This window comes from Aspergillus nomiae, assembly GCF_001204775.2.
Source record: "Aspergillus nomiae NRRL 13137 chromosome Unknown contig00202, whole genome shotgun sequence".
In the NCBI taxonomy this organism is placed as follows: Eukaryota; Fungi; Ascomycota; class Eurotiomycetes; order Eurotiales; family Aspergillaceae; genus Aspergillus; species Aspergillus nomiae.
The window spans coordinates 27,821-54,411 of NW_015378257.1; the positions used below are offsets into that span (position 1 = coordinate 27,821).

At 51.8% G+C, this 26,591-nt stretch overlaps 13 protein-coding genes across 13 annotated transcripts; 6 read left to right on the forward strand and 7 right to left on the reverse strand.

Moving 5' to 3' along the window:
• Positions 1-390: 390 nt before the first annotated feature.
• psoB (hydrolase psoB) lies at positions 391-1,720 on the forward strand (the record flags this gene model as incomplete). The annotated part of the gene is made up of 3 exons (XM_015553223.1): positions 391-483; positions 516-985; positions 1,039-1,720. The coding sequence occupies 3 exons, from the start codon at positions 391-393 to the stop codon at positions 1,718-1,720; spliced, it is 1,245 nt and encodes a 414-aa protein (XP_015405461.1).
• Positions 1,721-2,739: 1,019 nt separating this feature from the next.
• Positions 2,740-3,609, reverse strand: psoC (methyltransferase psoC; the record flags this gene model as incomplete). Its single annotated transcript, XM_015553224.1, has 2 exons — positions 2,740-3,386; positions 3,441-3,609. The coding sequence occupies 2 exons, from the start codon at positions 3,607-3,609 to the stop codon at positions 2,740-2,742; spliced, it is 816 nt and encodes a 271-aa protein (XP_015405458.1).
• A 673-nt stretch (positions 3,610-4,282) lies between these two features.
• Positions 4,283-5,793, reverse strand: metAP (putative methionine aminopeptidase, type II; the record flags this gene model as incomplete). Its single annotated transcript, XM_015553225.1, has 4 exons — positions 4,283-4,339; positions 4,393-4,479; positions 4,534-5,687; positions 5,751-5,793. 4 exons carry the CDS (start codon positions 5,791-5,793, stop codon positions 4,283-4,285), a joined length of 1,341 nt encoding a protein of 446 aa, XP_015405457.1.
• Positions 5,794-6,360: 567 nt separating this feature from the next.
• On the forward strand, positions 6,361-7,746 carry fpaI (putative methionine aminopeptidase, type I; the record flags this gene model as incomplete). The annotated part of the gene is made up of 4 exons (XM_015553226.1): positions 6,361-6,513; positions 6,573-6,986; positions 7,035-7,581; positions 7,634-7,746. The coding sequence occupies 4 exons, from the start codon at positions 6,361-6,363 to the stop codon at positions 7,744-7,746; spliced, it is 1,227 nt and encodes a 408-aa protein (XP_015405447.1).
• Positions 7,747-8,256: 510 nt separating this feature from the next.
• fmaF (Fe(2+)/2-oxoglutarate-dependent oxygenase fmaF) lies at positions 8,257-9,081 on the reverse strand (the record flags this gene model as incomplete). Its single annotated transcript, XM_015553227.1, has 1 exon — positions 8,257-9,081. The coding sequence occupies one exon, from the start codon at positions 9,079-9,081 to the stop codon at positions 8,257-8,259; it is 825 nt and encodes a 274-aa protein (XP_015405448.1).
• A 2,577-nt stretch (positions 9,082-11,658) lies between these two features.
• fmaG (cytochrome P450 monooxygenase fmaG) lies at positions 11,659-13,331 on the reverse strand (the record flags this gene model as incomplete). The annotated part of the gene is made up of 2 exons (XM_015553228.1): positions 11,659-12,736; positions 12,802-13,331. 2 exons carry the CDS (start codon positions 13,329-13,331, stop codon positions 11,659-11,661), a joined length of 1,608 nt encoding a protein of 535 aa, XP_015405445.1.
• Positions 13,332-13,974: 643 nt separating this feature from the next.
• Positions 13,975-15,161, forward strand: fma-TC (terpene cyclase fmaA; the record flags this gene model as incomplete). Its single annotated transcript, XM_015553229.1, has 7 exons — positions 13,975-14,097; positions 14,146-14,238; positions 14,296-14,307; positions 14,360-14,633; positions 14,702-14,772; positions 14,828-15,074; positions 15,142-15,161. The coding sequence occupies 7 exons, from the start codon at positions 13,975-13,977 to the stop codon at positions 15,159-15,161; spliced, it is 840 nt and encodes a 279-aa protein (XP_015405446.1).
• A 555-nt stretch (positions 15,162-15,716) lies between these two features.
• Positions 15,717-17,031, forward strand: ANOM_007974 (putative O-methyltransferase; the record flags this gene model as incomplete). Its single annotated transcript, XM_015553230.1, has 4 exons — positions 15,717-16,014; positions 16,071-16,200; positions 16,261-16,675; positions 16,711-17,031. 4 exons carry the CDS (start codon positions 15,717-15,719, stop codon positions 17,029-17,031), a joined length of 1,164 nt encoding a protein of 387 aa, XP_015405451.1.
• Positions 17,032-17,613: 582 nt separating this feature from the next.
• ANOM_007975 (EthD domain-containing protein) lies at positions 17,614-18,151 on the forward strand (the record flags this gene model as incomplete). The annotated part of the gene is made up of 2 exons (XM_015553231.1): positions 17,614-17,775; positions 17,840-18,151. 2 exons carry the CDS (start codon positions 17,614-17,616, stop codon positions 18,149-18,151), a joined length of 474 nt encoding a protein of 157 aa, XP_015405452.1.
• A 153-nt stretch (positions 18,152-18,304) lies between these two features.
• On the reverse strand, positions 18,305-19,846 carry fumR (Zn(II)2Cys6 domain-containing transcription factor fumR; the record flags this gene model as incomplete). Its single annotated transcript, XM_015553232.1, has 1 exon — positions 18,305-19,846. The coding sequence occupies one exon, from the start codon at positions 19,844-19,846 to the stop codon at positions 18,305-18,307; it is 1,542 nt and encodes a 513-aa protein (XP_015405449.1).
• Positions 19,847-20,300: 454 nt separating this feature from the next.
• ANOM_007977 (phytanoyl-CoA dioxygenase family protein) lies at positions 20,301-21,276 on the reverse strand (the record flags this gene model as incomplete). The annotated part of the gene is made up of 2 exons (XM_015553233.1): positions 20,301-20,590; positions 20,643-21,276. The coding sequence occupies 2 exons, from the start codon at positions 21,274-21,276 to the stop codon at positions 20,301-20,303; spliced, it is 924 nt and encodes a 307-aa protein (XP_015405450.1).
• A 660-nt stretch (positions 21,277-21,936) lies between these two features.
• ANOM_007978 (uncharacterized protein) lies at positions 21,937-22,464 on the reverse strand (the record flags this gene model as incomplete). The annotated part of the gene is made up of 1 exon (XM_015553234.1): positions 21,937-22,464. The coding sequence occupies one exon, from the start codon at positions 22,462-22,464 to the stop codon at positions 21,937-21,939; it is 528 nt and encodes a 175-aa protein (XP_015405453.1).
• Positions 22,465-23,156: 692 nt separating this feature from the next.
• psoF (bifunctional monooxygenase/methyltransferase psoF) lies at positions 23,157-25,947 on the forward strand (the record flags this gene model as incomplete). Its single annotated transcript, XM_015553235.1, has 2 exons — positions 23,157-23,442; positions 23,501-25,947. 2 exons carry the CDS (start codon positions 23,157-23,159, stop codon positions 25,945-25,947), a joined length of 2,733 nt encoding a protein of 910 aa, XP_015405454.1.
• Positions 25,948-26,591: the final 644 nt, after the last annotated feature.

Here is a 26,591-nt window from a genome sequence, read left to right on the forward strand (position 1 = left end):
ATCCGGTGCTTTTGCCTAGTATACAACTCACACGGTGCCGAATCTGAGCACAGCAGAGCAATCGTCCAAAGAAAACCTCTTCTGGTGTGTCCTGTCGGAGTTCATTCCATATTGCCATATTCAACATTAATCCTATCACCGTACGGACTGCCGAACAGGGGATTTTCTGCGAAAGGTCTCGTACCCTGTGAGTAATCGCTCTCTGATCGCAGTTGTCGTCCCTGAGTCTGACCTCTTGGTTCAATTTCCTCGAAGCTTTTGTCAAATACGGGCTAAAGGATCTATACACCAGAGGCCTGACTGGAATGCCAGGACCTTCATTGCTCCACAACTTGTTATTGGCCTTCAGGGGATGCCCATTCCACAACCCATTGCACTTAATTCTTAATCATGGCGATGATGCACACCTTCTTCAAGTCCCCCTTCTTTAACTTCGAGTACCTTCGCCTTCTCGCCATGCGCCCCACGAGGGCGCCGAGATCGGTGAGGCCCTCGAAGCAGCCGCCAAAATCAAGGATCTTGATCCGGAATCGTGGTTCAGCGCCTTCCTCGATGCCGGTAACAAAGCAGAAGCGATCGCTCAGGAGGCCGAGCAGGCAGGCGACCGTGTATCCGCGCGTCGTGCCTACCTCCGGTCCTCCAACTACATCCGCGCGGCGCAGTTCATGCTCAACGAGGGCCCAATTGGGCACGATCAGCGCGTTCTTCCAAGTATCGAGCACGCCATTGCAAACTTTCGAAAGGGCGTCCAATATCGCGATGGGAAGACGTTCTTTCTGGAGATACCGTACGAAAATGGGCTCAAGTTGCCCGGCTACCTCTACCTGCCCGAAGCTGCCAGGCGCATTCCGGGTCGCAAGATTCCTATCCTACTAAACTCTGGGGGAGGCGATTCGACGCAAGAGGAGATCTACTTTGTCAACCCGGCATTTGGGCCCGAACTCGGGTATGCCGTGGTCACCTTCGAGGACCTGGTCAGGGAATTGTGCTTCGTCGCGACAAGCTACCGATGCGCCCAGACTGGGAAGTGGTCACCAGTGCGGTCCTGGATCACCTCTTTGACTTCGCCACCCGCCATCCCGAGCTGGAGCTCGACTTGGATCACATTGCTGTCACCGGGGCCTCGATGGGGGGATATTTTGCCCTGCGTGCGGCCGCCGACGCACGGATCAAGGCTTGCGTGAGCGTCGACGGATTCTACAGTTTAGCCAGTTTTGTCGGCGGCAGAATGCCCGGGCCTCTCTTCCACGGCTTCATGAACGGCTGGCTGTCCGACGCAGTCTTCAACGGCATTTTGCGGTCTCTCCAGCGATTGGACTTCCAAGCGCGATGGGAGTTCAATCATCTAAAGTGGGCCACCGGCACTACCACCGAGGCCGACATCATGCGGAGTTTCGGCGACTATACACTACTCAACCCAGACGGAACCGAGTATCTTGCCAACGTAAAGTGTCCCACGTTGGTCACTGGGGCCGGAGCGAGCTGGTATTTCGACCCAGCGACCACCACCAACAAGATTTACGACTGCCTGACGAGTCTAACACCAGGTGTGGACAAGGAAAAGTGGATCGCCCAGGACATCGCCCACGGAGGGCTCCAGGCCAAAATCGGGGCGTTCGGTTACTCGGCGCACAGAACCTTCCAGTGGTTAGACGCCAAATTCGGGATTGAGAGAGTGCCATTGGGGGCGAAATCCGACTTGCGTGAGCTGGTCCTGTAGTCTGGCAACGGTCACGTAGTCTTGGGGGATACTGATCGTGAGGAAAGCGATTCGAAAGAGACATTCAATTTTCGTCAGTTAGTTAGTTAGTTCGCCGAAGAGTATAATAGTAGTTTATTTGATCAGAAGCAAGTTTAGATCATTGAGAAATCTCACTGGTTGAGCGGGGAGTCGCCGATCGCATCCCTGCCGATCGCGTGCCGGGCACATTTAGTAGGTTAGCAGCTCCTGCGACGTCCATCTCCAGGTCCATCACCCTATCATCACGTGGTCGATATTATCAACCCCCCCAACACATCTTCACTCGACATACTCATGAGAACTAGAATACGCTCGAGGATTAAGTCTCTCTGCTGCTGCTATTGCTCTCCGTATATTAAGCAAGCTTGAATTAAATAGCAATCCCTAGCAAAATGCCTGTAGGAATATATTATCAGTGTGGAAGAGTCTAACTATCCTCTCAATGTGGTATATATATTTGGATGGCTCTACCCAATGTGAGTATAATACTTATGGAGTACAGCTCGAATCACCTTTCTACACCACCGAGGTGATCCCAGAAGAACCTTGATCGACGAACAAAAAATCACTTGAGTACAGATTCCATCTGCTAGCGAATTTTCTCCCGTTTGATCGTTCTACTAGTAGATTTGCCTCATCTCGCGTCTGAAAAGCATGATCCTGAACATGTGAAGGACTTGGAAAACAGTTGTGGGGCATGGCAAACTCAAGTTACGTAATGTCTGTCGTATCGACAATACCTCTAGTTTCAGGTATTCACATAGTGGGGCCTGGTTTTTATTGTATAATACACCATACAGTACCGGGAATTATACGTATCGGACGGATTCTTTACACGAACAGAATTATAGAATGTTTATAGCTCGTGCATTCCTAATATTTGCGGGCCCACACGGACAAGTTATAATAGGGATGTACGCAAGACGTTCATAAAGGACATGAAACATATATACTCCAACTCTCTGCGCCAATGTGAAGGGCATGAAGGGAAACCCCATCTAGACACGCTGACCCCATGCCACAACCATCTCAACCCTTCCTCCCTCAGTCTCCAACTCCTCCCTCACCCGGTCCGGTAAGGATGAAAGCTGCTCATCCGTGAAAGAATTGGGCACACTCCGCGCGACCGACGTCAGGGGCCGAATAGGTCCGGTCACCCCATGGATACTCTTGGCATGTAATTCGGGCTTCGCCTGCTTCCCCAAGGAAACGATGACTCTCTTCTCTTGGACGTTCTGCAGGCCCACCTCCTCCAACATGGACTTCAGCTCATTGGCGAAGTCACCCACCTTGATCCCGGCCCAGATCTCGGAGGCCATGCGCGCGAAGTCGGTCATGGCAGGACCGTTGCTGGGGGCGCTGAACGCATTCAACTCCATGAGCTGGACCCAGCCGCCCGGCTTCGTCACGGAGGCAAGTCCCTTGACCACATCGACGGGCCTCTTGGGGCTGGAGCCCGCCAGGCTCCCCCGGACGTGGACAAGGTCGAATGCGTCTTTGTGCTCGTCGGCCCATGGCTCGCTGAAAGATTGGGGGAAGTATGTAATGCCGTCAGGTTGCTCAGGGAAGAGCTCCGGCTCGATGTCGCTGCCGAAGTACTGGTGTTCCGCTGGGGCCGACTTCCGCACGTCGCGAAGCCAGATACCTATAGACAAATATCAGTCGACATTCATCTGGATGTTGGAGAAGGGCCACTAACCGTCCGCGGTGCCGCAGTCGAGGATCTTCTTGCCCGGCTCCTGGAGGTCGAGAGGTGCCAAGACAAGCTTGCCATCCATGGCATCATAGTATGTCTCGTGGAGAGCAACCAGGCGTTCCAGCTCGGCCGTGTGGCCGGCTTTCTTCGTCATGTCCATAAAATTATCCATTGTCGTATTGTGGAGTTCACTGCTGGGCAAGGTTGGTAGCTGAGAAAGTCTATCGGACAGGCTGGTCTTAAATAAGTCGCCTGGAATGTCTGCGAGCCAGTGTCATCACATGTTCTCCGTTTTGTTTCTCCTTTCGCTTGTTTTGGTGCTCGCAACCCATCCGCTACGGTACTTGATGCCGAAGGCGGGAACTTGGCACCGAAACCAAGGTGCAGTACTACAGTAGTCCGTACGCCGAAAGTGGCTGATGGCGCCGAATAGGAAAGAGTGGCATATATCAGTCTGCACAATGGGTCGTCGCTTTTGTGGGAAGTGCTTTATCAGGACTATAAGACGATACTACGGTCACATGGTAGCGATATACATGATCTCTACCAATATACAGATAACGATAATTTCTCTCTGATCAAAAGAGTTTTTTGGTAGATCCTAAGTCAGTTAATAGCATTTGCAAGGACTGACGGCTTCACAAAGAACGATGCTTGGATATCTGTTTCGGATGTTCGGGCTGTACGACGAAAGTGCTCAAGCTACAATGAGAATGCGGTCCAGCCGTTGTAACAGAGCAGACACATGATCCAGGGGTCTGCGTTACCGCTATAAATCCTGATGTGTGCGTGAGCCTGCCATCTTTGATTGTACCATACGCTGAGCGTAACCATTCCTGACAGACTCAATAGTCGTCTCCACGGCTGATGACTTCCTTCACGTTCGGCCGGAGCAAAATGGTCTGGAGGGGGACATTAATAAGGATCTGTTAACGACACCGAGGGAATCACTTACATGCTCAAATTGGGCAGTGTAGGAGCCCTTCTTGTCCACCAGAGGCGGGTAATCGTCCACAATGCCGGATTTTACAAGATTGTTCAGCTATCCATTAGTTAGCCACTTGAAATGCATCTTTTAGCGCTAGGACATCCATACTCCGAGTAGATACTTATCTTGTCCGATCCGGTCCAGATAGCGCCGACAGAATGGAAGAGTACCAAAGTTCTTCTTTATGGTATTCAACAGTGACTTAGCCGACGACAGGCGGAGGTCTACCTTGGGCGCATCGCTGCTCAGGGCGTAATGTGAAACCTCACCCTGCTCGACACAGCGACCGTTACCAGTACTACCAAAAGTCTCAATGGCAAAGACATCACCTTCTTCCATCTTGGTCGCATCGCTCGACTTGACGGAGGGAACACTCTTCGTACCGTGGATGCTGTATGGTAAGATATTGTGGCCGGTGATGTTACGAATTGGCTTGATGGGGTAAGTCGTCCCATTGATCTCGCATTCGTAGCTTTCCATAGCCTCCTGGATATATCCGCCAAGCTCACCGAGGCGAACATCAATTCCTGCTTCGCGGAGACCTGTGTTGGTGGCGTCCTTGACGGCGGCAAGGAGGTTGTCATACATCGGATCGAATGCCATGGTAAAGGCACTATCGACGATCCGACCATTTATCTGAACACCGATGTCTACCTTCATGACATTGTTCTGTTGAAGCACCTTCTTGCAGCCTGCATTGGGGCTGTAATGGGCCGCAACGTCATCGAGGTTCAAGCCCGTGGGGAAACCCATGCCGGCGATAATCGCATCGCCTTCGGTCAAGCCATCGTGTCCCACTAGCCGACGAACGCTATCCTCAATACCGTTGGCAATCTCGGTAAGCGTCTGACCTGGTTTAATGTTCTTTTGCGCCCACTGGCGGACCTGACGATGCGTCTCCGCCGCTTGGCGGTAGTCCGAAAGGAAGTCGGCGTTCATGTTATCCAGATAGCGTTTCTCTTCGCTGGTGGTGCGATACAGATTGTCATCCTTATACTCGACCTCCTCACCCTTTGGATAGTTCTTGTTTGGGAACAGTTGGGACAGGGGGATTGACGGAGGCTCGGTCTGCGCCGTTGGACTCTTCTTCTTCTTCTTGGGCTTCTTCTTTTTGTTTTTCTTTTTCTTGGCGCCACCTTCTCCGGCGGGGGCAGTGGCTTCAGGCACCTGTTCGTCTGCATCGGATCCGTCGTCCGAGTGCTCTGCGGCATCCCCGTTTGCGGTTTCGTTCTCACCGTTCCCCTTGTCAAGGGGGGTGTTAACTAAACACGCTTCGATTAGCACGTGTCGTTGGATTCATACTGTGCATCAGAGACATAACACACCGCTGAGCGTCTTGAGCTCCTCAGCAGGGGCTGTGGCAGCCATTTTTGCGACCGGCAGTTGGTGTCGTGAATAAAATTGGGGTTGGAACTTTTGTAGAAAAGAAAACGGTTCAGTTTGTGGTCAGCCTTCGACGCCCATTTGCGCCCCGCGAACTAGTAAGTATTTCGGGCCGGACCCACCCGAGCCCCACCGGGCCGAGTGGATCTTCGTAACGGATCGGATGATCAGCCTATCAACGGGTGGATTACATGACAAACTTCCCGCTATGTAACGTACTAATGGGTCCGGCCCTGAACGAGTGAACAGCCAACTGAGGATCGGAGTTTCCCTCGTCACGTGCCCTCTCGTCACATTCGGCGCAGTTGCCCAATCTGACAATGCCGTCTCTCCTCCCGTCTCTGAACTCACACAATGAATGAAATGCCACTTTTGCTGATTACGAATTTCTTCCAGCGAAGTGAGACTGGTTCTGTGACGATCGAACCATTCTGTGCGTGGACCGACCCCTGACTAGCGAGAGCGAAACGGAACCATACATTTTCTTCTTCCCTCCAAATCTCCGTTTGATCGTTGCATTCCATATTCCAGGAACCAGGCCTAGCCACGACCATGGGCGACATCGCCTTCGAACTGCCCTCGAAGAGAAAGTGTCTCGGAGTCGACTGTGACAATGATGCGGAAGCCTTGCAGTGTCCAACCTGCTTGAAGCTGGGTATGAAAGATAGCTATTTCTGCTCCCAAGACTGCTTTAAGAAGAACTGGGTGGGTTTCCTCATTCGATCAGGACTGGAATCTCATCGCTGACTAAGCTCGTGCGATAGGCCGAACACAAGACCGTCCACAAAACGGCTCAAGGCAAGACACAGAATGGTATCTTCCGCAAAATAATCCCTCCGAAGGTTGTCTCTGAACCCGATCCAGTTACCGGTCTTTACAATCCTTTTCCGACCTACTCCTTCACCGGGTCGGTTCAACCGGTCTATCCGCTGTCTCCGATGCGTACCCTTCCTAAGTCGATCAGACGCCCTGACTGGTCTGAGACCGGTATTCCGAAGGGAGAACGGCGCTTAAGCCGGACAAAGATTGATATTCTCGATGCTAAGGGGCAGGAGGCCATGCGCAAGGTATGCCGTTTAGCTCGGGAGGTATTGGACATTACCGCAGCAGAGCTCAGGCCGGGCATTACCACTGATTACCTGGACGAGATCTGCCACAAGGCTTGCGTCGAACGCGATGTAGGTATTACTCGCTTCCTAATAATATATACTTTCTAATACAGACAGGCCTATCCTTCGCCCTTAAACTATAACCATTTCCCCAAATCGCTGTGTACGTCCCCGAATGAGGTGGTTTGTCACGGGATTCCAGATCAGCGGATCCTTCTCGATGGCGATATCCTGAATCTTGATATCTCCTTATATCACGGAGGATATCACGCTGATCTGAACGAAACGTATTATGTGGGTGACCGAGCCAAGGCCGATCCCGACTCAGTCCGGGTGGTAGAAACAACACGAGAGTGCTTGGATATAGCAATTGAGCTCGTGAAGCCTGGTACCCTGTTCCGAGACTTTGGCAAGGTTATTGAGAAGCATGCAAAGTCCCGAAACTGTAGTGTCCACGCAACCTGGGGCGGCCATGGTATCAACACCGAATTCCACCCCCCGCCATGGATCCCTCATTATGCAAAGAGTAAGGTGCCCGGAGTGTGTAAACCTGGAATGACTTTTACCATTGAGCCTATTCTGACGCTGGGAAAACCTCGGGAAATCTATTGGCCCGATGACTGGACTAACGTAACGGTAGATGGTAAACGGACGGCTCAATTTGGTAAGTACAGTATGCATATTACATACAGAATCCAACGCTAACATCTGTGCAGAACACACCTTGCTGGTTACCGAAACTGGGGTCGAGGTCTTGACGGCAAGACTGGAAGACTCTCCCGGAGGCCCGATTCCGATCCCCACGACCGACAATGTGAATAGCGCATAGTCCACGTCGTACAGCACGGATTAAATAATATAGTAGGGTATGGAAAGATTAGTCAGATGAAATGGATAAAGCACGGTAGCACGTAGGCTAGATCGAATAACATCAGGAGAGGAAAGTCCCCAGGAAGGAAGACTGATGCCAACGTGGTTGCAGGGCATGTGGGAGTGAGATGACTGAACGCTCTTCACATTCTCCCGAGGCTTTGGGGATCGTCCGCGCGCTCTACGGAGCCAATAGTCCCACAGCGCATTTGCAGACTGCTCAGAGAGTCAGATGACCCCCTCGTGGTGGCCATCGCGAAATACAGGCGTGTCGCCCACTCGTCCAGAAGCTGCGAGATGTCTTCAGACATTTTTCTGACCCGCGTATTGTTCCCTGCGTTGTGTCTGTCGTACCTGTATCTACTGCCGGTCTACAAATGGAGACCGAGCATGGACAGTGCGTTCTACGTTGTTCCCTCTTCGACGTGTCTCAGTTCAGATATTCTCCGCGATTTCAACTATTTCCCTATCATACATTACCCCTCGTAGGCGCTGACGATGGACTAGCTTTGGGGTATTTGTCGGCCATGTATGTTAAGTCGCCGTGGACCACATAGCCAATATGACTGAGTCCCAATAATTCCTTCAACTCCGGGCTCAGTGACTCTTGAAGCTCCTTGGGTAACTTGGCTGTCCAGTTGACTAACTGACGCATGTACGGCGCCGTATAATACGCAAACAGGATGGCACGGTCCTCATCCGACGTTACATTGCTCCCAGATGTATGCCACAGACGGCCATCTAGGACCACAATGTCGCCCGCATCCGCTTCAAATGGCACTAGGAGGTCCGGGGCGTTGGGTGGAACATCCTCCCAGCGGGTCCACCGATTCGAGCCCGGAATGTATAGAGTCGCACCGTTTTCTTTCGTCATTCGGGTAAGGCACCAAATCACATTGACGGCCCATATATCCTGCCATGGCTCCGGGAGGACGATGCTCTGATCGGAGTGGAGGGCCATGCTCTGCGCCCCTGGTCGCGCGATGTTGGCCGAAAAGTTGCTGACGAGGAACTTGTCCCCGAGCACTGACTGGGTCAACTCAATGCCCGTGGGGTGCGTGAGCAGGTCACGGAACCGCTCATCCAGCTCCGGAAGGTAGAACACGCGTACATTTGCCGAATTCGGGTCCAGAATGGGCTGAAACGTATCCTCCCCCTTCGCCTCAGACGCTTCTTTGGCCTTCCAGAGTCTATCCAACGTGTGGGCGGCCCCCTCCTTGCTCAGGACCGACGGAATCCTGGCCCACCCGTGCTCCCGAAGGTGAGCTTTGGCTTCTTCTAAATTAAGGGCCATGATTGCAGTGAAACTGACGGTTGTAGATGGTAACTGATAATGTGATCCCACCACGCAACTAGGGCCTGGGGTGGCACAATTGAGGGCGATAGGAATGAGGAGAGAGATACTATCAGGAACAAATCAGTTCCGGTTTTAAGTGCTCTAAGGATTCGTAAACCTGGATCGGATTCACGACCTCGACACTCACCCCCACTTTTCTATGCCTTCCTAAGCGTTGTGGTAAGATTTACCGTACTTTTCGGTCCTTAGTCTAATCTCCAGGCATATAGATACCTGTTTCGGTTAGCCTACGAGGTGGTCACCTCTAGACTGTTGATGGCACTTGACAGCAAAGTTCCGAAAGTCCCTCTGAACTGCTTCTCACTCCTTCGCCCGTCTAACCCTTTACTACTATCATTACCTAAACCTCCTGCAGATCAACGATCCTCGGCCATCTCCCGAATCGGATATCTCCCACCTAGGTAAGTGGTAAGCCGAAACCCAAAGACGAGGTATCGAAACACATGTGTCCATGATAACGATCCCACGAGTTAAGCCTTTCTCGCTAGTAGTTCCATTTTTCCCGACCGTGACATCCCGACCCCTTTAGTGCCCGACTCACAAATGAGATTAAATCGGCCAGACTTAGCGATGTCACCCAGAAGGCGGGAGCACTGCCTCCCCCAATCCCGGGAGGCGAAGGTGTGATACCAGTCTGACACTACTGATAACAATGGCTCACTGCTAACGGGCCGGGAGGTCTCTATTGGATGCAACCATCTCGACAGGGGAAGAATTGACCTTTGTGACTAACTGTAAGTACGCCATACATGACCATGACTGAAATATACTGGGCACAATCTATAGGTCTCAGGCAACAAAGGTAAGTACACGAGGCTGATTATGCGGATGGCAGAGAAGGCGGAGGTTGATACCCCTCATCCGAGTCGAGGGAGATTCCGGCCGTGTTCAACGGTATATACGACGGCGCCGACAGCAGAGCAGGATCCCTGTCATTTCTCCCAGCCATGTTCGGTGCTTTCCGCTGCAGTAGGGATGAGCAGAACACTCTCGAATTTGTTGACCTGTCAGGGAATAGTAGTGTCGATGCGCGCAATTATACCGTGGTGGTGGGTGAGCCTTCCCTTGGTGAAATGAGCTAAGCAGATGCTAAAGCAAACACTCCTAGGCGTGTGATCAGTGTCGGAGTCGAAAGGTAGGCCACCGTCTCAGGTCCCAGCATGTTCTAGAGTCTGTCTGACGTAATTTGTATCAGGTAAAATGTAGCGGCGACCGATACGGCTGCCAACGATGTCAAGCAACATTGACCACCTGCACCTACCGGTCATCAATCAAGGCCACCGATCAGCCGAGCTCACAACGTCGACAATCCACATCAGCACCGAACTCTTCCTCCAAGCCGCCCGCAAAGAGACAACAAACCAGAAGGAATACCGACAGCCGGTCTGCAACGGGGGACGCACTTAGTAGACCAGTAGACACGAACCAACAATTGCCACCAGCGGACACCAAAGATGGGCTCTGGACGCCGATCACGTCGTCGGGCCCCGTCCTTCATGAGTTTCTCCATGACTGGGATGACTTCCATTCAAAGGATTTTCAGAGCTTAGACCTTCTCCAGGGCGAGAGTATCAATGCCATCCCAATGGAGTCTACTTTGCCCGACAGTCACGACACCTCTTCATACTCGCCCTCTACGACTGCGTCGATCATCGACGACGATAGCCCGAGCAGCCTCGTCATACATCCGCCAACAACTGCGACTTCCGTGGACTCACATACATCCCGGAGCCGCGGCTGCGGGTGTATTCGATCTCTTGCTGATATTCTTGAGAGGGTCAGTGGTGATGACGGCAGCAACCTCGATGAAGTAGATCACTTCGACGATTTGCTTGTATATTTGCGGGACGGCGTCGAGACGTGTAAACAGGTGTTGCCCTGCAAGCTCTGCTGTGTCTGCACTACAAACCCAATGTTTGTCGTCACTATATTTCAGCAGCTTGCGACTTTCGCGCAAAGCCTTTGCTGTCAGCTAGTAATGTACCAGCATAAGGGTAAGACTACGTCAATCGACGATGTGTCGCCTTTATCGGACATCTATGTGGGGAAATATCACGTTCGGGCTGCCGCCTTACATCTCAGGCTTCTATTTCCGATCGTGAGCATGCATATCAGAGATCTCAAGCAGATTTTGGAGCTTCTACAAAATGATATTATAAAGGGAACCAAGGCATATAAATCGCTCCATGCCGCTGCCGGCGTGGTACAAACGGCTTACAGTGATTTGCAACTACTCGTGCCTAACGTCCCCGCTCGGAGACAAAAGATGGACGGAAGATAGACAATGAAAAGGGTGGCTCTCCCAAATGAGAGCACTCCAAATACAAATTCAAAACAATCATTAGAACGAAGTGGTTTTGCTCATCTAATCCCGCAACGGGAGGATCTGGAGATAGAACAATTTCATTGAATGCATTTCCAAAGGCATAACTATCCGTCCCAGGTCATCAGTCTAGCATAGCGCCTGCCGTAACAAAATAATTCAGTCCAACAGAAGCCTGGTCCGAGGGACTCCTACACCGTGCTTATATTGAGGAGAGGTGCATCCCCGGCCATCGGGCCTTGCTCAGCCTCAATGCGGCGCAGAAGATCTGCGTAATGCGCGCTGCGTGGCTCGATCTTGAATTGGTATGGTTTGGGGCGATTGACCATGCCGGACACCGACTCAAGCTTGACAGGAATGTCGTTGCCGTGCGCATCCTTTGCCTTACGGATCTGAAAGACTGCCAGCAGTCGTACGACGGTGATGTAAACGCTCGCGTCCGCGAAAAAGCGGCCAGCACAGGCTCTTCGGCCATAGCCAAAGGCGAGATCACTGGGATCGGGCTCATTCAGGGGCGCCATGTACCTCTCCGGCTTGAAGACGCCTGGCTCAGAGTAGTCCTTCGGGTCGTGCAAGAACCACCAGAGAGAGGGAAGTAAATATGATCCCTTCGGAATGAGGTACTCTCCGTAAACGATGTCTTCTTCGGATTTGTGGGTCAAGCCCATCGGCCCAACGGGATTCCACCGCCAGGCTTCTTTGATGATGCCATCGACGTAAGGCATATCCTTCCGGTCCTCGAAATTGGGGAGTCGATCCGAACCGACGACACGATCAATCTCTTCTTGCGCCCTTTGCACTACTTCTGGGAAGATCAAGAAGGCTAGAATCACACTTTCTATAATGGCAACCGTACTGTCCGAGCCGGCGGCATAGAGACTGACGGCGGACCACTTGATGGCCTCTTCATCGGCCGGTGACAAGCTTTCCTCATTGCCGTTCTTGGCCATGTACTGCTCTAGCAGATTTGAAACGTATGAGGGTCGATGAGCCTTCCGTGCCAATTGCCGCTTGACAAACGAGTAAGGCAGCTCGGCCGCGGCTTCGTTGACGGCTTTCCATTCCCGAGCGGTCTTTCGGTAGGATGTCCCAGGGAACCAGTCAGGCAGATACTCGATGGCAGGGACGGAATCGACCACCCAGGCGAGCGGCACAAATGCCTGGGAGAGGTTGTCCATCGTATGCTCAATCAGTTCCGCCAGTGGGTCAACTACATCCCTCTCGATCGCATAGCCATACGTGATCTTGAGAACGATGGCTGCGGCCAGACTGGGAGTGCCGTCAGCTTTCTAACTATAGTCCCCTGAGTTACCGGGGAAAGAAGCGCAACTTACGTTTTCAAATAGACCATCATATTATCAGGGTTGTTGAAGGTTTGCAGGATAAATTGAAGGGATTCCTGGTCTTGTATGGGCTGAAAGGTGGCGGACAGCCCTTTGGTGCCAATTTCCTGCTGAACCATCTTTCGATGCAGACGATATTTAGCATCGTACTGGTGTGTAATGAGGAAATTTTCGAAACCACACATTGCGGCAAAGTTCATCTGCGGCCTTGCCGATGTCTTCTGGGCTTTCTTTCCCATTACTGTATACGCAGCCTCTTTGTCATGAAAGATGACGAGGTGCAGCCCCATCACATTAATTGAGCTGATGGGACCATAGGCATCCTTGTGTTTGAACCAGTGTTGATACTCTGGGATTCCCTTCGGGGGGAGATCCAAGACATTGCCGATAATGGGTAGAGGCCTTGGGCCCGGGGGGAGGTGATAGTTTGCTGTGCGCTTGGAAAGCCATTTCACAACCAGTAGACCAAGTAAGGCTATCAAAGCCAGATAGCTGATTGGAATGGATATACCAGAAGCCATGATGGCTGAGATGGGAACTGGCAACCTTCAGTGGTGCGGAAGTCTGACAGGTTGCTTGGTATAAGAAGCGCTCTTATGGGGGGTTTTAAGAGTCTGGATTTGGCCCTTCAGGCTAGGTGGCTATTCAGTTCCAACCTGCTGCATGAATAACTACGTTACCATTGAGTGAAGCGCTAGATGGCTTCGGAATTTGTCTAAAGCAGCCATCCGCAGTCGAATATAGATTCGGGATGGGACCATCCAACAAACCAAGTGATTCAGACCAGTCTGGAATGCATCTAAGAGATAGCTAAACCAAAGGTAGAAATTCAGGCCGATGATTTAAATCTGACTGTATTTCAGTTTTCCAAAAGCCTCGGAACCTTCCATTTTTGGTTATCCCCAGGATGAAGCTAATGGAACTTTCCTAATCGGGAAGTATATCAATGGGAGAGGACATTGCCAGCGAAGCATGGAATGAATGGCATGCCTGAATGAAAGCCCTAGGTGCTTATCGCCTTCACACAAATGCCATAGATTCGCCAAATCAGGGTACATGTGTGACGTCCTTATCATCGGCGATTCGCAGGTCAACCATCGGTATCAATATCCTCAATCTTGTTTGGCTTCTTGAAGACTACATCTTTCTGCCTTGTCAGTCGCCATGAAGAGCTCTTTCGAGTCAGTGATGAAAAATCCCTTCGGATATATATCCTCCTCCATGGAGTTTATGAAGACATTATACTTGTTTGGAAAATCTGATATTCCTGCCGCGGTTTTGCCTACTGTACGTATCATGCAGTAGTTTGTCCGCTGAGTACTGAACAATAAGAAGATGACTATAGCACTTGTGCTCGCTGGACCATCCAGTTTACATCTGATTGTGAAGGGCTTTCTATGGAACCAATTGCACTTGCTTACGTTCCAGGTACATTCCAGGAGATCTGTTATATGCCCAAGCTGCCTTCGACTGACATCAACGTAGGTTAAAAATCAGGTCAGAGGGATCTTTGCCCCCTAGATTATGACTTATGTCCTGATTCGGTCAGATCGACGGCGTGGAGGAAGACAGAATGGCAAAACCGCATCGACCTCTACCATCGGGGATGATATCACTGGAAAGCGCAACCATACTCTACTACGTGCTCTTTACGCTCATGTGGGTTGCAGCCCTGTATACCAACACGATCCCGTGTACGCTAACTTATTCGGTGGCCATCTTGATCTACAACGAAGGGGGGCTTGCCGCAGTACCCGTCGTGAAAAATGTCATTGGGGCTGTAGGCCTCGCATGTTACTGTTGGGGAACCACCATCATACTCGGTCAGCCTTCAATTCTTTGTGACTGTGGATGGATAGGTGAATAAAAGTCTATACTAACGCATTCAAAGACCATGGAAGGGAGGTACACGGTTTGAAGGCAATCGCTATGGTCATGACCGGAGCTATATTTGCCACTACGGTAAGTCTTTAGGCCATGTTCTTTGGGGCGATTGAGACCAGCCGCGTCAATATAGGGCCATGCGCAAGACTTCCGTGATCGTTCTGCGGATGCACTTATGGGTCGCAAAACAATCCCATTGCTGCTCTCTCAACCTATGGCCCGCTGGTCGCTCGCCGCCTTGATCGCGGCCTGGACGATCGGGCTCATCGCCTTATGGCAGCCACCAGCTGTAGCCAGTATCGTGTTTGCGAGTCTCGCTCTACGGTGCTTTGGGGGCTATCTTTGGAGCTATGACGAGAAAGACGATTACACATCTTACTGTTGGTATGGTGTAAGTTAAGCCCGTTCCGATCTCAATCTGTAGGCGCTCACCCTTTATCTTGTTAGTTCTGGCTTCTCGCAAGTAACTTACTCCCTATCTTTCCTCGACTGAGAGGGGAAATATATTAGAGAGATCAAGGGTGTACATGGGGTGGTATACTAAAAGGGAATAGACCGACTGGGAGGGTTGTGGATAGCTAGCATGAGAAGACGATGAACGTGGACCAGTATGAGGGGGTATGTAACGGTGTCTTTGGCTCGAATGTCAACTTGCTCTCAGCGTTGCAATGGCATCTAGTAAAGAATTAGGACACGTAAAAATATGAACCTGAAGCGACTTGTGCATTATCGCTGAGTAACTGTGCTATCTACTAGCGTAATGTTTCAAGATGGTCTAACCTTGCACTCCGATATATTTAATAATATATTCCACGGAGATTGACAACCCATCCCTAAAAGAGATGTAAGACACCGAAGTGTCCATTCTATCGGCGATAATAATAAAATGCACGTCGAAATATACCGGGAAAGTTCCGCCTGCACACGAAGTATATATTAAAGCTCTAGGCTGACCAATTTTGCATTTATAATTATTCATGATAATTCCCTAAAATTTACTTTCCTCAATGAATACCCCTACTATGGCTACTATAGTGCAAGAACTGCTTCAAAAGCTCAACGCAGTCGATCTGACAACCTTCGAAGACAGTGATGCCTCCCGACAGCGGTTGGCTCTGGCTGCCCGTGAGCTTTTCCATAAACTGGAGACCAAGGAAGAGAAGACCATGCGACTAGCGATTGAAGAGCCTATTATGTTCTCTGTGCTCCAAGCCCTGATTGACGTGGGTTTATGGGACGCCTGGACCGCTGTTGGCGGAGAGAAGCATGTTGAGGACTTGGCCGCAATCGCTAAGAAAGGTGTCGACCCGGAGCTACTGCGTGAGCATTGATGCCAGATCTAGATTTTGACCTTAAGCGGCTCATATATGTTTTAGGTCACCAACTGCGACTAATGGCTGCGAACCACATTGTCCAGGAAACCGGGGAAGATCGCTACGCGCCAACAGCCTTTTCGCTTGCCCTGGGCGACAAGGGTACCCATGTCGCACCAGCGCTGCGAATCAGGTATGCAGCTTGTCTATTGTAAAATGTTCGACGCTAGAAGGTTTAACCGGTAGATCACAGAACCGACCATATCGCGCAGTGTGCCATGCACTGGCCTGCCTTCCTGGCTAAGACCGACTACCGGAAGCCAGTGGACGACAGCGACAGTTGCTACGTTGACTCCTTTCCCGAGAGGAAGACCTTCTTTGAACGATGCAGTGCGAACCCAGTACACCAGGAGAGTTTCTCGTCCTTTATGGACTTATGGGCTAAGCAAAAGAGGCCGTGGCCCGAGTTCTACGATACTACTGCGCTACTGGAGGGCGCTGACTTGAGTGATGGCAGTCCCTTTGTGGTGGATGTTGGTGGCCACCATGGCATCGACCTTCTCCGCGTTCTCCATAAACACCAGGACCTTCCTGCGGGGTCTCTGGTTCTCGAGGACCTGCCGGACGTTGTTGCTTCGGTGACGCTTGCTACGGACACGATCAAAACGGTAGGACACGCCTCTTTGCGCCGAACGCCGTACAGCCCGTGCGCTGGAGCCGGGCGTACTACATGCATGCCGTTCTTCACGACTGGTCGGATGAGACTTCGGTCAAAATCCTGAAACAGGTAGCCGCCGTTATGAAGCCCGGCTACTCCAAGGTGCTCATCAACGACATTGTGATCCCGACAACGGGCACCAGTTGCTACCAAGCCACGCTGGATTGCCTAGTGTTGCAGGCATCAGCCAACGAGAGGACCGAGGCCGTGTGGAACAAGGTGTTGAGCGAGGCCGGGCTGAAGTTGGTGAAGATATGGCCCGATGGTAGGGGGTATGAGAGCGTGATTGAGGCCGAACTGGCGTAGCAGGTGGCCGGTTATGGATGTGACTGTTCTGGAGATAGATTAGGGCTAAGTGTGATGTTCGGGCGAATGTACGGCTGGCTGAATTGATATCCACCGAGTAGCTAGCGTAGCAACTACGCACTTAGCCTCCCTTAAGTGATTCCACAATACCTTCTATGATGAGCTGCTACAGTGATGGTTCTCATTAGTAAGTCCAATCACACGCATATGAATGTCCCCACCAGTGTCCCATTCTCCCTTAATCCCTGCTAGTACATGTCCCTCCGCAATCTAACTCAACCTTAGTCCCTTCGAATGCTAAGTATCAAGTTCTTCTCTGATGAACAGACCCGTCACCGCTCGGCGCAATTTCCCTGTACGGACAAGGTCTGAGAAGCATATGTGGTTCCACTTTTACCACTGTCCGGTGTTTGCTTGCATACAAAACACATTGAACCCCATCAGGTCCGAACGCCGATCACGGTGCCGGTCCACCCCCTGGACTCGCTACAAAAGTTCTCATCACCCTGCCTCCCCCCCATGGGGATACCCAGCTCAGAGTTTCCCACCATTCCACCAAACTTTGTCAGGCCCGTTACCACCATGGCCGAGCCCATCCAGAAGAGACGCCTCCTGCGCATGACCGTGGCGCACTACCGCCAACCACACGTCAGTGAAGAGGACTTCCATTGCTGGGTGACTGAGCAACATGCCGCACGCGCGGCCAAGCTTCACGCCAAGAATGGGATCGAGGGATTTTCGATCGTAAGTGCTTCGTGCGATGCGCCACTGACGTGCTTTGGCTAGCTACTGAATCATGATTGTGTAGTATTTCGCCCCGAAGTCCTTCCGGGACATGACGACACAGTTGAACGCCCAACGGGGCAGCCCCTGGGTGGTCCGCGACTACGACGCCCAGGTCGAGTTTTACTTCCGCGACATGGAGACATTCTACAAGGGGGCGTCAGACCCGGAGTTCCAGGTGCTCCAGGCCGAGGAGGAGCCTTTTATTAGTGGGATTCATGCCGAAATCAGTATCGGGTGGGTAGAGACCTACGTGAGCGATGGGAAGGTGGTGAACATCGGCGAAGATGGTAAACCCGAATATCCAGCCTTTGCGCAGCTCAGTGTGGCGCCCTAGGCGGATCTCTGGTGGAAAGCGAAGAGACAGCAATTGATTTTTCTGATGCGTTTGACGATATCCAGGAGATGACTAATTGTACCTATTTATGACTTTTCAGAATGCTAATGGAACAAGGGAAATTTATTTTTTATTTCTGCCAGGTCAAATAACCTAACCTGCGCCAGCGCTAAGTTTCCTGTCATCCCCACATCGCAACGCCAGTCGCCATACTTCGTGGAGAAGCTTCATCGTGGAATCTTCCTTAGTCCTTATTGCCTGTACCGTCACTTTGGCCACGCCGCTCAGCCCGTCGCCGCCTAGGGTGCCCTGCTCGCCTATCGTCCGGGCAGGTCGCATCATCTCATTGACTTGGTCGTGGATCTGTGTCATAGTGGCCTCAATGATGCAGATCAAGACTAGTGGTCGAGTGGACGATGATGCCGGTAGCTGAAAGCAGCCGATGGCGACACTGGGTAGTTGCACGGGGAAGTGCTCCTCTGCCGTCGATCCTTCCATGTCCAATCGCACTTCAGTCCATGCTTTGATGTGCTGCAAGATCTTGTCATACGACTCAACCAGACAGAGATAACTGGATAGGACCAGCAGCTGGGAGGGTTGATCTAGTGCCAACGCTGCCGGGGGTGATCCGGTATATGTCTGGCGGGTCTTGTATTGAGAGAAGATATCACTCAGGATTTCCGTATACTGATGAGAGAGTTTGAAGGTGCGATCTACTGCCAGTTCCTGGGGGGAACTGGGACCGTTGCTCGTTTTGGAGTTGGTCAACGGGCTGTGCTCTACATCGACCGACGGGATGGCCAGCATATGCTGGTGCAGCTCCACATTTATGTCTGACAATTTACGAACCCACGAGGTCATATCTCCCGTCGGTTTGGACGTTTGTTGCGAATATGAGCTCTGGGTGGCACTGCTGTTGGAATGTGGTCGACTCGAGACGGATTGCCCGTACCCAGAGTCCGCCGCTGTGTCTTCACTGCCGCTGTTCAATGCCGTCCCGTCCTGGTGGTCGAAGTCCATAAGGTTATTCGCTTCCTGTGACGGGACGTTAATGGTTTTGGGAGCCACTGTCCTGGCGAGGCACAAGCGATGTTGGGAGCGTGTCGTCGCTGGTTCGGAGTAGGGCAACAGTGTGGATGTGGAGGAGGGTTGGAGATACGAGCTCTGTGATGCGGTGTCGAGTTCACTCTGATGGTCCGGTTCAAATCGCCCACCCATACGGCTCCGTGGCTCCGGAGGAAAGGGTTGGCTCTCCGGATGATTCTGGATCGGCACTAGATCCATGCCGGACTGCGGCGACGCAAAGTCAAGTCCCAGATCCAAGTCCGTGGGAAAGTCTAGCAAGCTCGAGGGGGAGAGATGAAAATGCTCTGCCATGTCTTTGTTCGTCTGCTCTGATGGATTTCCTTTGCCGAGGGGGTTAGCTCTTGGCCGTCCTCCGACACCTGCTAATGAACACCCGGGCTTACCTAGGGATTGTGTCGGGTTCGCATTCGATATGTCCGCTGGTTGCTGCGTGGTGTGTGCCCGTGGGCGATGTCTGGATCTCACGGGCCTTGGGGCACACTGGACGCCTGCTCTCTGACAGCGAACACAGGGCTCATTGTTGTTCTCCCGGCGGCATCGCAGCTTCTGGCCATGACAGCGGTCGCATGCCCTCCGTGACAGCCCGAGATCATGAACGAGCATACTCATGGTGTGCGGTAAATTATCCCTTTATTTTGTTCTTTTTTTCCCCGTTGTGTTTCTGTTTTTATTATCGTCTGCTGAAGAGAATGTGATCCGGAAATCCAGAAGGGTGAGATCTGTCAGATAAGTATGCTGACCCCTCGCTTATTTTTGTTTTTTTTCGGCCGTTACCGACGATGGATCGTCAGCCGTGCATTTCCGTTTCTTATCATCGCCTGCAGCATGTTAATTAAATAAACCAAATAAAATTCTATCACACGCTAGTGGAGGCAGCGACAAGGAATGCCATCCTGGCGCTAAATAAAAGGGTGGATCGAAAACACGATGGGGGCCGGAAACTGGAGGCCTTGCGGACCTTATCTGGGTCACTGTCCTCGTATATGTATTACCGTTACATTTGACTTCTTCTTGTCTAGATCTATAAAGAACATTCGGCTGATACAAGATATAGCATCGACGACTATTGATTCGCCGCCGCCAACACCGCCGCCAAGTTCAACATTGGATCCCCATTTTCCACCATCCCCAACGCTGCGGTCGGCTGGCGATACCCTAACAGATTCAACATCGTCGCACTCATCGTCAGTGCCTTGCTGCGAGGAATCGCTAAGAACTGATTCTCCTGGGTGCGCATGGTGCCGCGCACGAAGAACAGGCCGTGCAGGATGCGAGTGACACCCGGGACACTATTATGGCCGGCACCATGCCAACACGATGCCAAGAAAATGAGGGCGGCGCCAGGCTTCATCTCTGCATGCAGTTAGTGCTAGCCGCGGTCTGGCGTGAGCGAGGGAGGACGCACCAGCAAACGTGACCTCGTCTAAGCGTGGCTCTCGCTGGTCATCCCATCGGTGACTGCCGGGGATGAACATTGTGGCACCATTGGCCTGCGTCGTCTCGACGCCGGCAATCAAGCACCCCAGCTGCGCCGCCTGGTTCAAGCGGTAGGGCTTGCTCTCATGCTCAATTAAGTGTGTTCCGTCATCACGGTGCAGTAGCTGTCGCGGCGCTCCATAGCCCATGCGGAAGCTCAAGCTGACTGAGAGCAACGGGTCGATGTGGTAGGGCAGATCATACCCTTCCACTCGCCTGGTCCCATGGTCCGTCAGGATCTCTTTCCGTAGTGCTTCCAGGACCGGGTGCTCGCAGACTCTCGCGAGGGTATCTGATTTGCCGACGAGGCCGCCGATCAAAACTGTCTCTTGTGGCACGAGCCCCTTGAAAAATCCGTCATCGTCTTCGCGGTCGTTATGCGTGTATTTCGCAATTTCCCGTTCAACACTAGCTAGATCTTCCTCGCAGACAAGGCCATTGACGATAACGCCGCCATCACGGTCGATGACCGAGAGAATGTCTTGTATTGGGGCTGTGGCTGGTAGCTCCGCAATGTGGGTCGAGGGCTTGTAGCCGGGGGGAAATGCCTCGGGCTGGTCCATGGTGGTCGACTAAGCGAAACTGTAAATCTGAATCCTGTCTCACGGTGGCCCTTGTCTGCAGAATCTATTTATTACTATCCTCAACTCGACTAGATCGATATCACCGAAAACTGCTATTCCTAGAGAGTGGATCGGGACTCCAACCGAAAGGGGCAATTGCCCGACGTTTATCCTGCATATGCAATCTTAACAATTAGGAAATAAGCATACTGGTTGACCGGCATGTGCTCCCTGACGCAGCTAATCCTACGATCATTCAATGTGTCAACACGCAACGCGACCTGGATCGCCGAGGCAGTGATTTGCTCCAGCATTCCCCACGTCTCCGTCGGCCAGTTTCGGCCCCCTGACGGGTTTGATCCTATTGGTGGAAAAGTGCAAGTGGGAATCGAGCCGCGGCGGATCCTGCCGAATCGACTGTGGATCCCTGGATCTGATATTTACGAGGCAGTGGGGCTTTCGGAGCAGAAGAAGGAAATTGATAGTCGTTAACTAGTAGTCTGGATCAAGCTGCCAACGGCTAACGTTACATTTTGCTGAAGATTCCTGGGATTATGGAAGGGACAGAAAGTTTACTATTGCACGATGCACGTGGGATTGCTAACTGTACGTAAATTCCAGAACATTGACGAACAGCAATCCACAGGGGATGTAACATAATTACTTCAACCCCTCCGCGATGGTCGCCACTGTCGCTGCGAAAATGCACAGGAACGCTGGCACATTCACCAAGAGCGTCCGGCTGTGATGGCGGGGCAACCACGTCTCGAGCGCGCTCTCGTTGGGGACCCCCGCAGTGGTAGGGTCCTGAATGCGGCGCAGAATGGCAAACATGGACGGCCCCCAGCAGAAATGAGCGATGCTGAAGAATGCACCGGCGAAGTAGAGATGACGGATCTCCGAGCTTTGGCCGCTGAACCCGTTCACTAGGCAGAGCACGGTGGCCGGTGGGTATGTCAATCCAATGCCCCAAATCCCCGGTTTCATGAATGCCGGCAGGAACCGCGGTAGGATCTTGCCGCTCGGGTGGGTGGGATCTGTCCGCAGCGAAGGATGCAGGAAGGCGCCGAGCGAGATGTCTTGCGCCCAGCTGAACATGAGGGACGCGGACGAGATGACGAGGGGCGACACGCGGAGGAGGGCGACGCCCAGCTGAGGAGCATTATCGGCACTGAAGAGTGATGCCATGATTGGTTATTCTGGGAGGTCAATCGATCTGTGCAGTGGCCCTTCACCAGGCCTTTATTGTTTCAGCTGGAATGGGTCCGGCCGGAGGCGTATTAGCCCATCGAAGGATCGATGCAGGGCCGACTGGTTCGGTCGGATGGATTGCATGACAGGTGCAGGAACCGGTCGAAGGACCTATTGTTGGAATAAGCTTGTTTTTCGTGTCTTTGTTGCTGAATCGAAAACTAAACTAGGGCTTGGCTGGATTTTGGTCCGACTTCCGCAGTTATTACCAAATCTGGATATGTCCGAACCACCGAATTTTCAAAAAGTCCCCACACTAATAAATAGTCTGGAATTTGTTATTGGATAGAAATGATAGGGTGGGAGCTAGTGTGACTATATTACCGGAATTCGAACAAATGAATAAGTATGAAGCATGCAGGGGGTGGTGCCGATGATATACCGATTCCAGCGAGAATAGCGAAAGTATTTAGGACCTAAAATCCTTCGGATTGACTAGTAGTCGCCCGATACCGAAGGACCCATAAGCTTAATCCAACACTCTGAACCGAACCTCTGGTAGTCTGAGCCATGCGATTGGCTCCCTCGGTAGGAACCGCTCCGACGAGCGGATTCAAAACATGTCAGTTTTCCCATAGAGTGCTCAAACATGGTGAATTTCACCTTGTATCCTTCTCGTATAGTCCATCATGCCGCACAAGAGGACGGATTACGATGCGATCGTCATTGGTGCCGGCTTCAGCGGTATCAGGTCCCTCTGGGAATTACGGCACCGGGGCCTGTCCGTCAAGTGTTTCGACGCGGCACCAGATGTAGGAGGCACCTGGTACTACAATCGCTATCCCGGGTCCCGGACAGACGGCGAGGCTTGGGTTTACATTTTCAATTTTGCCCCAGAGTTGCTCGAGGAATGGAACTTTAAAGAACGATATCCGACACAGGAAGAAATTCAACAATACTTGGGTCGTGTTGTGGGTCAGTTGGGACTGCGCTAGCGAAACGGCAAAGGATATAGAGCTGACAAAAGAGGCAGACCGCTACGATCTGCGAAGGCATATCGAATTTGGTACACGAGTCGCGTCCGCACGCTACAGTGACAGTGAGAACATCTGGACGATCACCACTGCCAATGGAGTGTCCACCACCTGTCGCTACTTTCTCCCAGCAACGGGAATCTTGTCGGTTCCCAAGGTCCCAGATTTCCCTGGGCTCCAGACATACACCGGCGAGTGGTACCAGGCATCCACCTGGCCTGCACACAAGGTGGATGTCCAAGGGAAGCGTGTCGCCATTGTGGGTACGGGTTCCACCGGTGTCCATCTCATTCCCAAACTTGCGCCTGCCGTCCAGGAACTAACCGTGTTTCAACGCACACCGAACTATGTGCTTCCTGGGCGCAATTATGTCATCGATGAGTACCAGGTCGTCGACGTCAAGAAGAACCACGATGCCACATGGGAAATGGCATCGATGAATCTCGCCGGTCACGCCTGCAGAGCATCTGGGAGAACCCTCAAGGGGACGGACCCCGACCAAATCCGACAAGTCTTCGACGATGGCTGGGAACGTGGCTGTTTCAACTTCCAGATGGAGACATTTGATGATGTGTTTATGGACCCCCAGTCGAACGAGCAGTGCGCAGAATTCATCCGCCAGAAAATCCGCGCCATCGTGAAGGACCCGAAGAAGGCAGAGATCCTGTGTCCCAAATATCCTTTCGGTGCCAAGCGTCCGCCGTCTGGACATCACTACTTTGAGACCTTCAATCGGCCCAACGTCGACCTGGTCGACATTAGTAGAGATGAGATTGAACTGTACGAGAAAGGAATTCGGACTAGCTCCGGTGCGGAATACGAGTTTGATATGATCATTTTTGCGGTAGGATTCGATGCCGGTACGGGTGCGCTGAACCAAATGGAGATTACTGGTAGCCACGGCGAATCCTTAAAGCAACATTGGAGCGACAGACTGGGCACCTTCGCTGGTGTGCTGATTAATGGGTTCCCTAACATGTTCATCGTTTGCGGCCCTCATATGCCGGCAGGCAATCAGCCCGTGATGCTAGAGATCGCCATGGACTGGATCGGCAAAACTATTGGGCACATGGAGGAGAACAATCTGGTGGCGGTCAATGTCACTGAGAAAGCTGTGGATGCATGGACAGGCCATGCCGACGGCCTGTGGAATTCTGTCTGGATCTCCAAGCCCGCCACTGAGCACCGCTCTTGGTTCGTCGGCACTAATATCCCGGGCAAGCCTGCTAAGATTATGTTCTACTTTGGCGGCGTTCAAGGATGGAAGTCGTGGCTCGACAGTGAGCTCAACACGGAATGGTCCGGTATGGAGTTTACTGCTCACACTGTCACGGATGAAGATGAAGATACTGCTCCAGTGGAAGAAGATACCTTCGGTCAGGCAACCTCCGTGGGCGGAGTCCCAGTTACCGCAGAGATGCTGGAGTCGGTTGTCATGCCCATGCAATCTGACGATATTAGAATGTCCGCGGCCGAGAAATTCAACGTTGGATCGGCGGCCTGTGCCCGGTACATCGACTGGGCTGTCAAGGAGGTGCAGGACCGCGGGCTGGTCCTGAAACAGGACCACAGAGTCCACTGGTGGAAGGTGATGCAAAAGTTTGTAAAATCTGAGTCAGGGCGGATGCTCATTGAGCAGAGCCCAAGCACTAAGGAAGGCCTACAGGCGCTCACTTTGAAGCTGGGCACCGAAGGGGAAGCAATATCCCGCATTGGGCCGGAGATAGTTCGCATGTTGACCGGCCAAACCAACCCGCTCTTCCATATGCTCAGAGATAACCTCCTATTCCGGATGTATCTTTCCGACGAGGGCGCCAGACCCAACCGATATGTGGCCGAATATGCTAAGATCCTCACTTCTCGTAAGAAAGGCCTGAGGATCCTAGAGGTCGGTGCCGGCACAGGAGGTACGACCTTCCAAGTGCTGAACGCATGCAGTCCGAACGGTGAATGCTTCTGTTCGCAGTATATGTATACCGACATCTCGCATGGCTTCTTCAAGACGGGTCAAAGTACTCTGAAAAAATGGGAAGGTCTGCTCACATTCAAGACTCTCAATGTGGAAAATGACCCCGCCAAGCAAGGATTCGAAGAGCATTCATATGACTTGATCATTGCAGCGAACGTCGTACACGCGACGAGGTCGCTCACTAAGTCATTGGGTAACATTCACAAGTTGCTGAAGCCCGGCGGTGTGCTCGGCCTGGTTGAGCTTACTCGGTTAACGCCTTACTTCAACATGGCTTTTGGTCCGCTGTCTGGTTGGTGGCTCGGTGTCGACGAGGGTAGAACAGAGAGCCCCCTGCAATCTGCAGAGCAGTGGAACAAACAGCTGAAAAAGGCTGGCTTCTCTGGTGTTGATCTAGCAGCTTACGATTTGCCAGAGCCAGAAAGACATAGTGCCCTTTTGCTGTCTACTGCTCTCGCGGCTCCTGGTGTGATTTAATGTTTAGGGTTCAGATGCTGTCTTTGTTTCTTTAGTGGTGTCCACAATGGAATCATACGTGACTTGCTTTCTCGCAGGTATACGGGTCGGGTCTAAACCCAGCCTATCTCTTAGCATGTTTGAGATCAACAGATTAATAATTCCTACTGTCAAATTATCAGCGTCATACAGCACCATCCCATGTAACCCAGGTAAACACCGGTGAGTACGCTCTGTGAGTGAAAGGTTCCTCCAGTGGTATTCTCCCATACGATAGTGCTCAGAAAAATATAGTTGCTATAGCCAAAGACTTTACATAGGTGTTAAACTTGACTACTAAATATAACTATAACTATATTACTCCCACTAACCATAATAAATTTCTTGGATGATTCTGCCTTGAAATTTTCCGGGAGGTTCCTACAGGATAGGCTGGCTTCTGCTGGCAAATTTGCAGGCCGGGAATCCAATAGACAACGGCGGTTGAGATGACGCCTCTAAAGAATACAAAATATAGGGAGCTGAATATTCCTGTAGAGAGATACTGTTGTTGGGGAATCCTGTTCGGACTATCCCAACTAGAGTTGATCGGGTTTCCCGCAAAACCCGACGGTGTAAGCTAAATATATAAAAAAATAATTAATACTCTATATTATATTTTTAAG